At 42.4% G+C, this 16,740-nt stretch overlaps 1 protein-coding gene across 1 annotated transcript; it reads left to right on the plus strand.

Moving 5' to 3' along the window:
* The first annotated feature begins 2,829 nt into the window (after nt 1–2,829).
* On the plus strand, nt 2,830–8,225 carry LOC120712614 (L-type lectin-domain containing receptor kinase SIT2-like). The gene has a single exon (XM_039998441.1). It carries the CDS (start codon nt 5,638–5,640, stop codon nt 7,654–7,656), a length of 2,019 nt encoding a protein of 672 aa, XP_039854375.1. The 5' UTR covers nt 2,830–5,637; the 3' UTR covers nt 7,657–8,225.
* The last annotated feature ends 8,515 nt before the right edge of the window (nt 8,226–16,740 follow it).

The following is a 16,740-nucleotide window of genomic DNA, read 5'->3' on the forward strand; positions in this document are numbered from 1 at the left end:
TCTCCGGTCTCATGTAAAGATTTCTTCAGAATAATAATGGCCTTAGTGGTACATTATGATTTAAAATTGCATCAGATTGATATAAAGACGGCATTTCTAAATGGGGATCTATACGAAGACGTCTACATGGCACAGCCGAAAGGTTTTGTCGTGGAAGGCAAAGAAAATTTGAGGTGTCGCCTGAAGAAATCGATTTATGGCTTAAAGCAAGCTTCAAGGCATTGGTATTTGAAATTTGATGAAACAATCAGAAAGTTTGGATTTAAAGAAAATGAAGAGGACAACTGCATTTATGCGAAGTTTAAGAATGGAAAATATATTTTTCTCGTCTTGTATGTGGATGACATTCTGCTAGCTAGCAGTGATGTTAATCTACTACTAGAGACAAAGAAATTTTTGTCCTCGAATTTTGACATGAAAAATCTTGGTGAAGCTTCATTCGTTTTAGGAATTGAGATTCACCGAGATAAAAGAAGTGGAGTTTAAGGATTATCGCAGAAGGCATACTTAGAAAAGGTATTAAATAAATACGGTATGCATGCGAGCAAGCCCACACCTGTTCCAATAGTCAAGGGCGACAGTTTCGGAAAACATCAGTGTCCTAAGAACCAGTACGAGCTCGAACAAATGAAGGCAGTGCCTTATGTTTTAGCTGTCGGAAGCTTACAGTATGCACAAGTGTGCACACGCCCTGACTTAAGTTTTGTTATCGAAGTACTTGGCATATACCAAAGTAATCCAGACATAGAGCACTGAAAAATGGTAAAGAAAGCTTTGCACTATGTGAAGGGCAGTACCGGCCTCATGCTAACATACAGAAAATCAAACACTTTAGAAATAGAAGGTTATTCAGATTCAGACTTTGCAGGAGATGTAGATGATAGAAAATCCATATCTGGATACATCTTCACCCTTGCAAAAGGAGCAATATCGTGGAAATGCTCCAAACAGTCAGTTACAGGATCCTACACGATGTATGCTGAATTTGTTGCATGTTACGAGGCCTCCGGGCAGGTCACATGGCTAAAGAAATTTGTACCCGGATTGAAAGTGGTAGACAACATAGAAAGACCACTAAAATTATACTGCGATAATGAGTCTGCAGTGTTTTATGCTCGTAACAACAAGTCGTGTGGTGCTGCCAAACACATCGACATCAAGTTCTATGTTGTTAAGGAGCGAGTCCAGGATCAAACAATTTGTCTAGAACATATCAGAACGAACCAGATGTTAGCGGATCCGCTTACAAATGGCCTACCACCCAATGTGTTCAAAGAACACTTAGCCGGCATGGGTTTAAGGAAAAACCTATGAATCCCGGACAAAGAGGGCCCAAGAATAAGATTCCGTTTCAGACCAGAAAGGTGATCGTGGTTGTTAATCTGACAGTAATAATTGTCATGATGAGGCACGCCCTATACACTGATCTGCGATGAGATGGACCAAACTCAGATAAAGAACAAAAATAAGAATATTGAGAGATCAAGGAGGAGAATGTTGGAATTGATCTCTTGGCCCAATCCAACGATTGGGCCAAACCCTTGATGCGCCCTGATCGGGGGCGTCCAGCCCGTTATGGCTAGTGGGCCCCGTCGCCAGCGCTATAAAGAAGAGGAGTGGGGCCCGGGACGCGGCACCCAAGTTTCACCGCCGCCACATCCCACTCCCACAGTCCCTACCGATCTAGGGTTAGCGCGAGGCCGACGGGAAGCTCTGCCGCCGCCACCATGACGTTCTCCTCCGTCACTCCCGTCGTCGGTCAGTGCCGGTGGAGGCCTGAAGGGCGCCGGGATCTGCGCCGTCCACCGCCGCCGCCGGATCCGCTCACCACCGACCTAGACTTCCTCGCCGCCGTCGACTACATGGCGAACCAGAGTTCCTCCTCCACTGCGCCGCCGCCGGTGATGGTCTGCACTTCTCTGCATGCTCCCTTCTCTCGTTATTTGTACTAGATTAGGTATGAACAACTTGTATCTCTACTGTATCTCTACTCAGAATGTTACCCCAATACTCGATTTGTACGTCTAGTTTGATCCTACTCAGAAACCATGAACAAATGAATCTAACACAGTGACAATGATGTATAGCACAAATAATGTACGCCTGTAGTTGCAACAAAAGACACGGCAGTCCCCGGTCCTCGAAAGTCATACGTCTGTTGATCCGTGCTTGATACTTTATGGACAAGGAGTCGGTAAATACAAATATTTGTGGACTCAAACGAAACGTGAAGAGACCGCTAACGTAAATATCAAGCTCTCGTGATCGAGATATTGACATAGAAGGACTCAGGGTGTGTTTAGTTCATTTTGCATTTTGTATTTTTGTGTTTTTAAAAGCGAATTTTTAATATTTGAAGTATTAAATGTATACTAATTACAAAACTAATTACAGATCTCGTCTGTAAACTACGAGACAAATCTAATGAACCTAATTAGAGGATCATTAGAGTATGTTTACTGTAGCATTACTATAGCAATTTAGTGTCTAATCACGTCCTAATTAGACTCATTAGATTCGTCTCGCCTCGCGATTTACAGTCCATTTTTGTAATACGATTTATTTTTTGACTACATTTAGTACACCATACAAACGATTTACAAAAATTTTGCGTTTTGCGTTTACAGGATTTAAACACGGCCTCAGTGAAAGGATGCGGATATAGCACAAGTAATTAATTACTGGACATGACGGGTAGCAGTCCTGGCTCTCGATAGTCATAAGTCCGTGCACCGTGCTTGACTATATGGACAAGGAATCGGTAAATACAAATATTTGTGGATTGGACTCCAAATGAAACGTGAAGGGAACGGCAGCGTAAATATCAAGCTCTCATGATATTGACATAAACTTTATAGCATCTTTACGAAGTTTTGGCCATTCGAGCTTGCCGGGAGCTGAGGCAAAGCCAGTCTAAGATAGCCGATTAGTGGCTAAGCTAGTTTTTCCAGTCGACCCATGGGTTCATATTAAGGGCATGTTGACACATATGACGAGTTACTATTTGTGGCTCAACAAATTAGCCAAAGTTAGTTAAGATTGGCTACCAAGTTATATTAGCTCACATCTAACTGAGTACATAGCTAAAAATTAACCCACTTATTATTTAGCCCTTCTGTTTTTTTAATTCTAGCATTTTTGTTTTAGATGTATTAGAGCTAATTTTAGCTAGCTACTAATTCTAGCCCGTATGCTTTAGATGTATTAGACCTAATTTTAGTTAGCTAGTAATTATATATCCAAATAGACCCCAAGTACGTCACAAAGGAAATGATCTAATCAAAACTTGTGCAGATACCATGTAGCATAGATGTTGACACATTGCACTCAGGCTTGCTCATCGCATTCAGTCATGGTGAAGGAAAACCGCTGTAACCCTGTAACCTTTTGCGTGAGAAGAATCTTAATCAACAACCAGATCTCCATCAATAGTTCTACTGCTTCTCGATGAATGACCCACAAATGCTTCATTTCTACTCGATGGCCCACAAATGTTTCATTCTTCGATATAGATTTTTTTCAAAAGAACCCACCAGAAGTCACAAGTCATGTAATACCAACCGGGACGAAAGCCTGGTTTTTTAGTCCTGGTTGATGTTACCAACGGGGACTAACGGTCTTCCACCTTGGACTGGTTCCCTACGAGTCAATTCGAAAGGAGAGCGCCTGTAACTTTGTCACATGTGGTGTACAACTATAAGTTAAGGAATCCACATGCGAGGCAAAGGGTCTTCGGTTTGAATCTCACACACAGCAAGAGAGGTCCCTAGGATTTCATTTATGTTTTCGTCTAAAGACAGGCTTTAGTCCTGATTGTGTGCCGGATTCCTGGTCCCGATATTGACAGAAACTTTATAGGATCTATGAATGAAACGTGAAGGGGAAGTTAACATAAATATCAAGCGTTAATGATATTGACAGAAACTTTATAGGATCTATGTTCAGCTTTGGCGCTATTATATGGAGCTTGCCTGGAAAACAGGGACCTGTGACGGTGACTATATGGCTGAGACAATAAGTTTTAAGTCAGGCGTTTAAAACGCTACACTTACAAAGGGAGCAGGTTGCCTTCAAGGAAGCATCTTCTGGTGTTGCTACAATATATATGAGGATGCAAGCGAGATACTTGGACTAGCTAGTGATACTTAGAAAAGTCTATATATAGGTGCAACACAAAAACTATATATTTAGAAAAAGAAATGATATTTATATAATTTTAAATGGATGGAGTAATAAATTGCATTGACTATATATATGTGGTTGCTGGAACATGAAGAAACTCCATTTTCTGAAGAAAAAGAAAAAAAACTCTTCTTGGGTCGTACTCTTCTCTTTCCAGTGTATATAGTTTATGCGCACCAAATGCGGAACCTACCAGATTTCGTCAGAATGACTGGATCTAGCCATCCTATAAGATGCTCCATTAACAGCATAGGGACATGCAAGGTTGGGCACAGCACACTCATTACATATGTGTCTGTGTGTTCATGGTGACGCAGGGATTTAGGTCGTCTTTCGCAAGGCTCTAGCTCTCTGGATATTTTTAGCTCAAGACAAGAATATATGGTCTACGAGACACACATCAAAACCTTATTATAATACAATATATATACAATCACTGTCACATTTATAAATGTTATTTACTTTAAGTTTTATTAGGCAGATAATTTGCTTGGTAGGATTAGTGCTGTCAGGCAATTATTTTGATTTGGAAACAGTTTCTTTAGAAAACATAACGTCTTAAAGATTGTATGGAAAAAACCGAACAACACAAGCTTTTATCAAAAAAAAAAAACTAACAACACAAGCACGTATGGAACAAACCCACCAGCAACACATGATTTTGAGTTCTCAATTTTTTGAGCTTTTCAAGTTAACTTGAGGGAGAAAATATCCAAACCAGATTTGTAGTAATCGACGATATTTAAAAAATTTTAGTTCAAACTTTTTTTTAATTTGGATTCATTAGTGTCCAAAATATTCATTACAATATTTGTTAAGTGTGAATACAAAAGAATTATATCAGCATCTTGGTCACAAGTGGTTTTGAGGTGAAATGATAAGAAAGCAATGTGATTGTATTTGATTTCGCGTCAAATCACGTGACTTGTGACACACTGCTATTGCGGGCTTCTCCTGGGGTTAAATGTTTTCTTTCTTTTTGTTTGGCCTGATGGCAAATTTTGTAAAACGGTTTCTAGAGCCAGCTAAATTTCGGTTCACCTCAAGAAATCGATCTTAGAGGCAGCTCAGTTTTGTACGCCTCTACAAATCTATCTCTAAAGGCGGTTGGATAGCCGCCTCTAAGACACAGTAGAGGCACGCGAAGAACTCACAACTACAAACTTATTTTATCGGACTCTAAAAATGTTATGTTTTTTCCTTCCAAAAGAGTGCCTACGCCTAACATTCACAGCCTATGCATGCTTTTGGAGAGGGCCGCATATTGAAAACCACGTGGCACAGGATACTTTGACTGTGATGTCGTGTTGCGTACAATTAATCAATCTTGCTTGATCTTTCTTATAAATCCATGCTCACAGCAGCCATGCATATATCTACAAACAACCACGGTGCATTTCTTACCGAGTCATAAGAATACATCTTCCTTCTTTGATCGAGTTACAAGCTACCGTCATGCTCGACGTGTGGAACACACCTTTCATCGTGTGCCTTCTCCTCTCCCTCAGCTCTAGCCTTGTAGCCACCAATGAGTCTCAAGTACAATTTTCCTACTCAGGGTTTGGAGGTGCTAACCTCTCCCTCGACGGAGTTGCTGCTGTAAGACCAGATGGGCTCCTTCAACTGACAAACAGCACCGATGTTAAAGGTTATGCATTCTACCCAACTCCTCTGCATTTTCGCAAGTCACCCAATAGCATGGTGCAGTCCTTCTCAGTCTCCTTGGTGTTTGGTATCCAATCTGACTTCACCGATGTAAGCGTCGATGGAATGACTTTCTTTGTTGCTCCCAGCAAGAACTTTTCCAGTGCCTTTGCAAATCACTTCCTTGGCCTCTTCAATGACCAGACCGATGGCAACACTAACAACCACATCTTTGCTGTTGAGCTAGACACTTTCCAAAACAGTGAGCTCAAAGATATCGACAATAACCATGTTGGTTTTGACATCAACAGTTTGATCTCAATAGAAGCCAAATCTGCTGGATTCTATGATAACCAGACTGATAAATTCAAAAATATGACACTGAGTAGTGGCGAGCCAATGCAATTATGGATCGACTACGATTCAGATACCATGCAAATTAAGGCAACCTTAGCTCCCCTGAACGTAACAAGCAGACCTGTAAAACCATTGCTTGTTTCCACCTTTAACCTCTCTAGTGTGCTTATGGAACCATCATACATCGGCTTCTCAGGTGCCACTGGACCACTCAATACACTATACTATGTTCTTGGCTGGAGCTTTGGTATGAACAGTCCTGCTCCTGCAATCAACATCACCAATTTGCCAAAGCTCCCTCAAGGCCATCGGAAGGGTCGGTCAACAGTGTTGGAGATCGTCCTTCCAATTGCCACTGGGTTTTTTGTCCTGACAGTAGGTACAACCATAGTAATTCTCTTAAGAAGGCAATTAAGGTATGCTGAGCTGCGGGAAGATTGGGAGGCAGAATTTGGACCACATAGATTCTCATACAGAGATTTGTATGAAGCTACTGATGGATTCAAGAACAAGAATCTCCTGGGCACCGGAGGATTCGGCAAAGTTTACAAAGGTGTTCTGCCAAAGTCAAAATTCGATGTAGCTGTGAAGAAGGTGTCCCATGAGTCAAGACAAGGAATGAAGGAGTTCATCACTGAGGTTGTTACTATTGGTCGCCTTCGACACCGCAATCTTGTTCAGCTCCTTGGCTACTGTCGGCGTAAAGATGAACTCATTCTTGTATATGATTATATGGAAAATGGTAGCCTTGATACATATCTGTATTCTGAGAATGGAAAGCCCGTGCTAGATTGGACCCAAAGGTTTTCTATCATTAAAGGAATTGCTACTGGCTTATTTTATCTACATGAGAAGTGGGAGAAAGTTGTTATTCACAGAGATATTAAGGCAAGCAATGTGCTTCTTGATAGCGAAATGAATGGAAGACTGGGTGATTTTGGCTTAGCAAGGTTATATGATCATGGTACTGATTTACAAACCACGCATGTGGTTGGAACCATGGGCTACCTTGCCCCCGAGCTGTTACGTTCCGGAAAGTCATCTCCTCTAACTGATGTGTTTGCCTTTGGTGCATTCCTTCTTGAGGTAACTTGTGGGCAAAGACCAATCAAGCATGCTACAGAAGACATGCATTTTTTGCTAGTCGACTGGGTACTTGAGCACTGGCACCGTGGTTCGCTCATGCAAACAGTGGATGGAAAACTCCAAGGTAGCTACAACGAGGAGGAGGTCAACTTGGTGCTCAAACTAGCCCTCTTGTGTTTACATCCGTTATCTACAGCAAGGCCTAGCATGAGACAAGTGATGGAGTATCTTGATGGTGAGATGCCACTACCAGACATAGCACCAACACGTCTAAGCACCAGCATGCTATCCATGATGCAACACAACGGATTCACTTCATCAATCCTCTCCTATCCTGATCTAACGACCAGTGTCGGCACATTCTCTGGTTTATCAGGCGGAAGATGAAGATGATTATGTTCCATATATGTTTGTGTATGTACACCTCAAGTAAAGATAGTCATGACTACTTATAGTACAAAATATACTACTCCCTCCGTTCCAAATTATAAGACATCCTAAGAATCTTGGAGAGTCAAAACAATCTCAAGTTTGACCAAGATTATAGAGAGAAATATAAAAATTTATGATATCAAATTGATGTACTATGAAAATATAACTAATAAAAAATCTAATAGTACTTAGTTTATATAATAAATGTCATTATTCTATTATATAAATTTGATAAAACATAAAAAACTTTGACTCTACAAGATTGTTGAAATGTCTAATAATTTGGAACGGAGGGAGTAGTCGGTAGTGTAACTTATTTGACGAACAAACACCACACGCATTATTCTGCTATCCTCATATAGGATTAATGTCCGGTCGCTTTTTATTTCATGAGTTATTAGTCGTTTTGTTGTATAAATTTTATCCAATAGTTATATATGGTGTGATTCTTGTAATTGTAATAATGTTGTATAATTCCTCTTTCTGGAGGATGAAGCCGAATATCTTTCTATTGTCTATAAAAATATATATATAACGATATAAACGGTGAAATAATTTATGTGTGCTTGAGTGGGCAGTGGAGAAACGTATAAGATTGTGAGGAATTACAAACAAATATTAGAGTATACGGGAAGACCCGTGGGACATGTCCACACTATCCCAGGACTATCTGTTGGCGCAAATTTAGGGCCAACACACGAATGCGCTAGATCGCGCAGCGAGCGACGGCACAAATGCAGTGCCGATGCTCAGGGCGGTCAGACCGGTCAGGGTGACCGGTCAGACCGGTTCGCCGGCGAAGAATGACGAAATCCGACGAACGCTCGCCCGGGAGGGACCCCGTCAGGGTAGGCGCACGTATGGTTGTTCTAGGATCGGCAGGCCACCTAGAATGCCTTCAGACGTCGTGGAGACGAAAGAAGAATAACAGAAAAGGGTTGGAAGAAGCTAGGGTTTGGAGATAAAAGTAAAGGCAATAAACATAAAGAAAAGTAATGTATTGATGTGTTTTTGATCGATTGGATCCCCTCAATCGGCCGTGGCCCTAATATTTATAGAGAGGGATTGTCTTATCCCATTAGGAGTTGAAACCCTAATTAATTCCGTGTCAAAATACAACTCCTAACTCAGACTGGGCTGCCTGAACCGGTCTGACCACCCTGACCTGGTCTGACCGGTCTGGGTCTGGGTCTGGGTCAGATCTTCCCGAAGTCATAATTCTCTCATCCGAACTCCAAATTGAACGTTCTATATATTAATCGTGATCTACTTGACGAGAGCTATCCAATGGTGAAGTCTATTTTGCATTTTGAATAAGTTGACCAGACCGGTTTAGGGAAGCGGTCTGACCGGTTCCATCAGTTGTGTCAATTTTGGTCGTCAACATTATCCAAGGCTGGCCTCATTTGCCTTGAGCACAGATGTTTCAGTAAAAGTGATCATGAATGCTTAGAACCTTGATGACATTTTCTTCCTCCCGCTTTCACAGCAGGCGTCAGAAGAGTTCTAACACCTTCAGACTCGCCTCCAGAATCTGCCATATGATGATAGTACCATGGATCATTGGACACCAGTACGGGGGAGTAGGTACACCACACGCCGTTTTTACCGTTATATCTTCAATGAGGTAGATGCACTTCCCATCTTCAAGATAGTTTGGAAATCAAGTTTCACACCAAGAATCAAGTTCTTTGCATTGCTTGTACTGGTGGATCGTCTGAACACAAAATTGATGCTACGTCGGCGGCATTTGAACATACAAGGCACCGTAAAATGTGTCACGTGTAACACACTACTACATAAAAGAACTACCATGGAGGTTTTCTAGGATTTACCATGGCGGCTGTTTTTGAAACCGCCACAGAGCTAACGCCACAGTTAATAGGTCATTTACCATGGCGGTTTCTAGATGGCCGCCATGGTAAATCAAAAAACAAAATAAAAAACAAAAAAGCCCAGATCCGGCCTCCAGCGCCTGGATCCGCCGCCACCTCGCCGGATTTGGCCGCCAACACCTGGATCCGTCGCCACCTCGCCGAATCTCGCCGCCAGCACCTGGATCCGCCGCCACCTCGCCGGATCTCTCCGCCGGAGCCTAGATCCGCTGCCACCTCGCCGGATCTGGCCGTCGGCACCTGGTACTACTGCTACCTCGCCGGATCTAGCTGACGGTGCCTGGATCCACTGCCACATCGCCAGATTTGGCCGCCAGCGCCTAGATCTGCGGAGAAGAGCGCCGCTGCGCGCCGCAAGTGGAGGAGCTGGCCAATGCGCCGCCTCGCACAGTCGCTCACCTGAATCCATGAGCACGGCATCGGATCGAGGCTGTCGGCGGTGGATCCGTCGGTGGTGACCTCGGCCGTTGTTGTTGGACGCCTCCTCGCACGTCCTTGGCCGCACGCCCTTTGCTGCGCCCGCGCCAATTCCTCCACCCCACCGTGCGACTTGCCCTTGCAGAGGAATGAGGGAGATAGTGGGAGAGGGAGAGTGAGGGAGATAGTTGGAGAGGGAGAGAGTTTTATCTGCTGCCGTTCTTTGCCGAGAGTTTTATTTTGCCGAGACCCCGACACTCAGCATTGCCGAGTGCCTAGGTTTGCCGACGGCCAACACTCAGCAACGAGGCGCCTTTGCTGAGTGCCTGAGACTCGGCAAAGCCTCCATTGCTGAGCGTCGACCTTTGTCGAGCGCGGCACTCGGCGAAGAGGGGCTTTGCCAAGTGCCCAAAAATTGACACTCGGCAAAGCTCCTAGCACTCGGCAGCGATGCCGGATCCAGTAGTGAGAAGACTAAAATTCAATCCTCTTCTTCGCTCCTGCTCCAACAGGGGCGGAGGCAGCTAGATTCCTGGGTATTCCCAGGAATACCCAACAAATTTGTCAATGTCTTGTACACATATCTGCTGCATACATGTATATATATTATACTGCATAAAAGAAATGCCTTCTTAGTAAATCAGCAGCTCAGTGCCTCATCCTAGTGCCGACACACTCTCCGCTTTGTAGGAGAACAAGTTTAGATGCTCATGACTGTTAGCATGTTGGTTAGCTAGTTACCTATTATATTGGCTCACTACTACAGAAATGCTAATTTGTCCCGGTTGGGAAACCCTTGTTGTCCCGGTTTCCCAACCGGGAACGCCAGGCCGGGACAAAAGGGGGGGTCCTTTTGTCCCGGGTCTGGCAACCGGGACAAAAGGCTACCTTTTGTCCCGGGTCTGGCAACCGGGACAAAAGGTCCCTTTTTTTTCCTGTTTTGCTTTTCTCAATTCTTTTTCTATTTCAATTATACTTTTGCATTTCAATTAAACTTATATATTGGAATTCAGTGTATGATCTCCACTAATATATATATATAGTTACTTATATAATATTTGTCCTAGATAGTTTTCATATATAAATTAATTCACTTATATATATATACACATATCTATACATGTGAATTCATTTACATATGAAAATATCTAGGACCAATATTATATATATATATACACACATATATATTATTAGAATGCTTATATATATAATACATACATACTCATAAATAGAAATTTAATACATACACACACATATATTTACATAGGTATATTCGTTCTTAATTACATATATACGCGTATATTATCATATTTGCTGTGATTGTCAATATTAGATAGTCCATCATAGTAGAATTTGCCTTTTGGATCGAGGACTTGCTCAACAATAAATCCGGACAATTGTTCTTGAATCGCCATAATCTTTTCCTCCGGTATGAGTTTATTGCGCATCTCCTCGACCTATGGAAAAAGGGGATAATTAATTTCGACTAATTAAAATACGAGTTCAAATATTAACAAGTTTTTTACTTACTTCCTCCTCCCAATCTGTTCAGGCCCTTGGAGGACCTACCAGACCATGGATGTTCTCGCATACATAGTATGCGCATAAATTAGTGCCTTGTTTCTGCCTCATACACTTTAAGAGATAAGAAATTATCAGGTATTTACATGAATATATAATAAAACTAATGAATCGTGCAACGAATCATCCAAGTGCGTACCACAAAATCTGTCTTGATCTTCAATTCCTTGTCAAATTTGCCTGAATGATTTTTAGCGAATTGTTTCCAAATCCTGTGAATGATTATAACAATTATAGTCAAGTAACAAAGTGATTCAAATTATCGGTCATCGACGGAGTAGTGGTAGAACTACTTTTTCATCATGTTAAGAAGATTTTCGTATTGTTCTGGATTTCTCCTCAATGAGTCCATAACCATGAGTAGGCTCTTCTCGGGAATTATGACAATTAGGACCCAGTGTTCACTGCAAGATTATACAGAGGCAGTTCTTGGTAGTTAAGGTTTAAACAATTCGATTACAGAATAGAAAGAGTTAGACGGAAGGAATCACTCACGCAAAGTTGTAAGGAAACAATATCATTTGCTTGTTGTAATGAACGCTTATGTACTTGAACAAGTTTTGGTATAGCTCATCGGAAGTGTCGCGTAGAATCCTCCAATTACAAGTAATTGGGTCGATGAAGCCGAGGTGAGAGTATCCCTTTCTCCTACAAGTTTGTATCTCCATTCTACATGATACCGAATAAATCAAGGGATCAGTATGTTGAGATCATGCAAAACAATATGTAACGAGAGTAAAATACTTACAGAACCCACAAGCCGACCATAGAGATGTCGAGGTCCTCCTGATGGAATAGTTGGTAAATTTCTTCCCAGATTATCCATATAATGGCCTCCCCCGTAAGAAATCGTCATCTTTAATCTTTGCGCCCTGCATGAAGATGCAATCGGCCATCACACACATGTAGTGCTGGTGCAGCTTATACATTTGCGTTGGAAGCACGGACACTACTTCAGGGGGTACAAGAGATTTGCCCAGCTCATATGTCCATTTGACGACCACATCGGCCTTTGGAATATCTTCTCCCCCTGCAATCGGAGCCGCCGTCAGGTTTGATTCTTTCAAAAATGTAACAAAGTCTTGTTGTTGCGTCGTCTGTCCCACTAAGAGAGGCTCTATTGATTGTTTCTTTTGGGCTCCGAGCTGTGGAACGTCGGACGATGACGACTTTGATTGTCTCTTCTTTTTCTCAGTAGTTTTGATAATTTTGCGTTCGTAGTCTGAAAGGGGATATCTCGGAATGAATTTTCTCTTATTTATTTCGCACATTCCCTTAAAAAATTTCAAATCTATCGGATTTATCACTTTCTCGGGCTCCGGCTTTGGCTTCGGCTTGAAGTGCTCTTTAACTCTTTCTTGAGTTATCCGATCACATTCTTCAAGGCTCATGTCCTAGGGTTTAATAGGAGCCTCCTTGGTTTTCTTCTCCTTTTCCTTCTTCTTTGGAGGCTCCTTAGGCGGTGCAACTACCTTCTGTGCCGGCGGCTGTTTCTGCTTCTTTGCCGGCGGCAGAGGGGGTGACCATGGAGGCGATGGTGACGCTTGAGTGTTCATCGGCGCATGAGATGATGGTGATGGAGAATGTACCGGTGAATCTTGCCGAGATAGTGCTGCCCTTGGGGAGTTTTGCGGAGATGCCGGCCTTGGAGAGGCATGATGAGATGCCGGTCTTGGTGTTTGATCATCCGACTTTAGGACAATGTAGCGCTTATCCCATAGGATGTAGCCATGAATGGCTTCTGCTAGTGTCCTCTCCCCATCGCCTCCAGGAATATCAAGCTCGAGCGTCTCCCAACCCTGGCACACCTGCTCCACGCCAACTCTTGTGTTTCCTGGCGGAATTTGCTGCCTGTGATACACGTCGCCTGGTTGGGTTGGCATGGCGGTACCGTACGCAACAGTGAACATTAAGTTCTTAATGGCAGTCTGCAGGTCACAAGGTGTCCGCTGGGTGATCTCATCCACTGGAAATCGCTGCGGGGCCGTCGCTTCAACTGCGGCCTGGATCCCCGTTGGCTCGACGACGGTGACGTCTGTGGAAGCACAGCTGCTTTTCCGTTGAGATAGATGATCGGCTGCGACATTAGGCTCTGGAGGCACCGTTTGCGCTTGCTGTTGCTGGCTCATTGCTATGGCCACTTGGCCTTGAATCTCTTCCTCCAGTCTTTGATCGTGTGACATGAGCCTTTCCTCTACCCTTCGCAAGTGCTCCCGCTCATCATTCTTTCTTCTTTGCCGACTTCTAAATGATTCAATGTAATCCCTGAACCCATACTTCCACGGAACCACGCCTTTGCCTCTTGTGTGGCCCGGATGCTCTGGATTCCCAAGGGTGTAAGTCAGCTCGTCCCTCTCTCTATCCGGCTAGAATGTTCCCTCGGCCGCTGCTTATATGGCCTCCTGTAGTCTCTGAGCTGCTCGCTGGATGTTTGGCCCATAGATGCAGTCACCAGTCAATGGGTCCAAGCATCCCCCTTGACCATAAAACTAGGTCCTTGACCTTTCAGGCCAATTCATGGTCGCAGGTTGGATGCCTCTGTCAAGTAGATCCTGCTCCATCTTCTCCCATTTGGGTATTGCAAGCTTATAGCCTCCTTGGCCTAGAGTGTGATGGTACACTTTCTTCGAGGTGTTGTCTTTGGCCTTCTGCACCTTCTGAAGCCCAAGCTCTGAAGACTTGTATTCCACAAATGCATCCCAGTGACCCCGGAGCTTTTCGAGCTCGCCGGTAAATACGGGTGTGGTCTCGGTCTTGATATATTTCTTCGTCAAAGTTTTCTTGAATGATTGCAGCTATTCGGCCATCTTACTCAGGGTCCAGCGCTTGCATATCTCTTCGGATTCAGCTGGAACCGTGAAGTTTTTCTTAAGCTCCCGCCAGCACCATTCTTTTTCTCTTTCGGGTACCGCATCCTGTTCCTCGCTTGGATTGGAAGCTTTCCAGAGCCTGAAGCTGATCGGGATGTGGTCCCTGACAATACATCCGGATTGTCTTATGAATTTTTTGGCGGCAGCTTCTGGAGCGATCGGTTCGCCATCTGGACCAACTTCCGTTATAATGAACCGCCCTTCCAGTTTTTTTGTCGGGCCTCGCTTCGTCTTTTTCTGCTGCGATGATGATCCAGACGGCTATAAAAAAAACATTCATAGTATTCATATAGATTCAGATGAAAATTTGATTTTCACTACAAATAAGTATAGTTGTGATATGTACATTAGCACTTTGTTCACCAGCAGCGTCATCCTGAATAGATGGTGGCTCAATTCCATCACCGGACATATTCAAATATATGTTAGTATTGCTGCCATCATCAGCTTGTTCAGGGACATCTCCTTGATCTTCGGCAATCATATTCAACAGGAATGTTCGTCTTCCACGTCTGTGTGTCGCGGGTCCATCATAACTAAAATATGAATACAAATAAAACCCTTAAAAAAATTCTCTAAATAATTCACATCAATATTGACTAAGTAATTCCAAGTATGTCACTAAGTAATTCAATAAAATATTCTCTAAGTAATTCCCATATTATGACTATACTGAATAGATCTAGTCACAAGGATTCCAAAAAGTCCTTATTTGCCCCGATCGAGAAGGAGACTATGTTTGGATCGGACTTCATTTAGCTGGACGTTTCTTTGGATCATCGTACGTTTAGATAGACGAGTATTGGATGGGACGACAACGTTTACATGGACGAGGATTGGATCGGCGTACGTTTAGATGGGCGAGGATCAAATCGGCGTACATTTAGATGGACGAGGATCAAATCGGTGTATGTTTAGCTGGACGAGGATTGGATCGGCGTACGTACACACATACACACGTATACATACACATTCATATATTTACAAATTAAATATAATTTCACTATACATTAACTCATTAAACAAATTAACACCTAATTTACATCAAATTAAATACCATAATTTACAATTTAAGAAATTCACACAAAAAAATTAACAAATTAAACAAATTAAATTTACTAAAATTCATTATCAACTAATTTCATACTACATCAAATTAAATACCCTAATTTACCATTTACAAATTAACACATTAAACAAATTTCATATCCTAAAATTTGTAAATTAACACATTAAAAAAATTAACACCTAATTTACATCAAATTTTGGTTTTAATTTGCATAAAATTCACTAAAATTTGGTTATAAATCACTAAAATTTTAGCCTAATTCACAAAAAATGTAGGGTTTGCAGGCGGGGTGGCGGCGGCCCATAGCCGGCGTGCTCACGTACGGCGGCGAGGTTGCGGCGGCGCACATGCGCGGCGACGGCTGGGCTCGGCGGCGGCACACGGGCGAGGCGGAGGTCGGGGACGATGAGGCCGCGCAGCGCGTCGATCCTCTGGGCGCGGCGCTTAGGGAGGCGGTCCTCTGGGCGGGGAAGTCCTCCGGGTGAAGCCACCACCCCGGACAAAAGGTCCTTTTGTCCCGGGTCATGGCTCCACCCGGGACAAAAGGTATTTTTGGGCAGGCCGGGAAAATTCCTAGCCCGCGGCCCACCTTTAGTCCCGGGTGGATCTACCACCCGGGACAAAAAGCGGCCCGTTTTCCCTCATTCCCGCCAAATCTTATGTTTGTTTTTATTTCTTTTTACTTCTCTTTTAAAATAGGCTTTCATTTGTTAATTCAGTTAATAAATTTTGATCCCAAAAATGATGGAACAAAATTTCTTATCTCTATATAAATTTGATACACGCAACAAAAATAATTAATTTTCATTCAAGTGATTGGGTCAACGAAATATCTAACTTTTTTGAAATCATATTTGTTGTTTTGACCATGCAAAAATATATTAGGTGAACAAATTTTTTCAAACTATTGCTTTTCGACAGAAAGTGGATTATATCACGATATTAACGTTTAAAAAGTGAATTTTACATAAAATTAAGTAATTTTATGATATTAATGAGTAGTGTGTGAGTTTGAGAGATAGTGTGTGTAAGTGAGAGAGTATAGTGTGTTAATGTGAATGTAATTTCATGAAATAAATAAAATTAGTTCAGTAATCCATTATTGAATGAAAATTATAATTGAGTCTGGTAATTAAGTGAAAAATATAAAAAATGATATATATAACACATAAAGTATAATTGTACAGTACATATATAATAAAAATAT

The sequence above is a fragment of the Panicum virgatum genome, chromosome 6K (assembly GCF_016808335.1).
Source record: "Panicum virgatum strain AP13 chromosome 6K, P.virgatum_v5, whole genome shotgun sequence".
Classification (NCBI taxonomy): Eukaryota; Viridiplantae; Streptophyta; class Magnoliopsida; order Poales; family Poaceae; genus Panicum; species Panicum virgatum.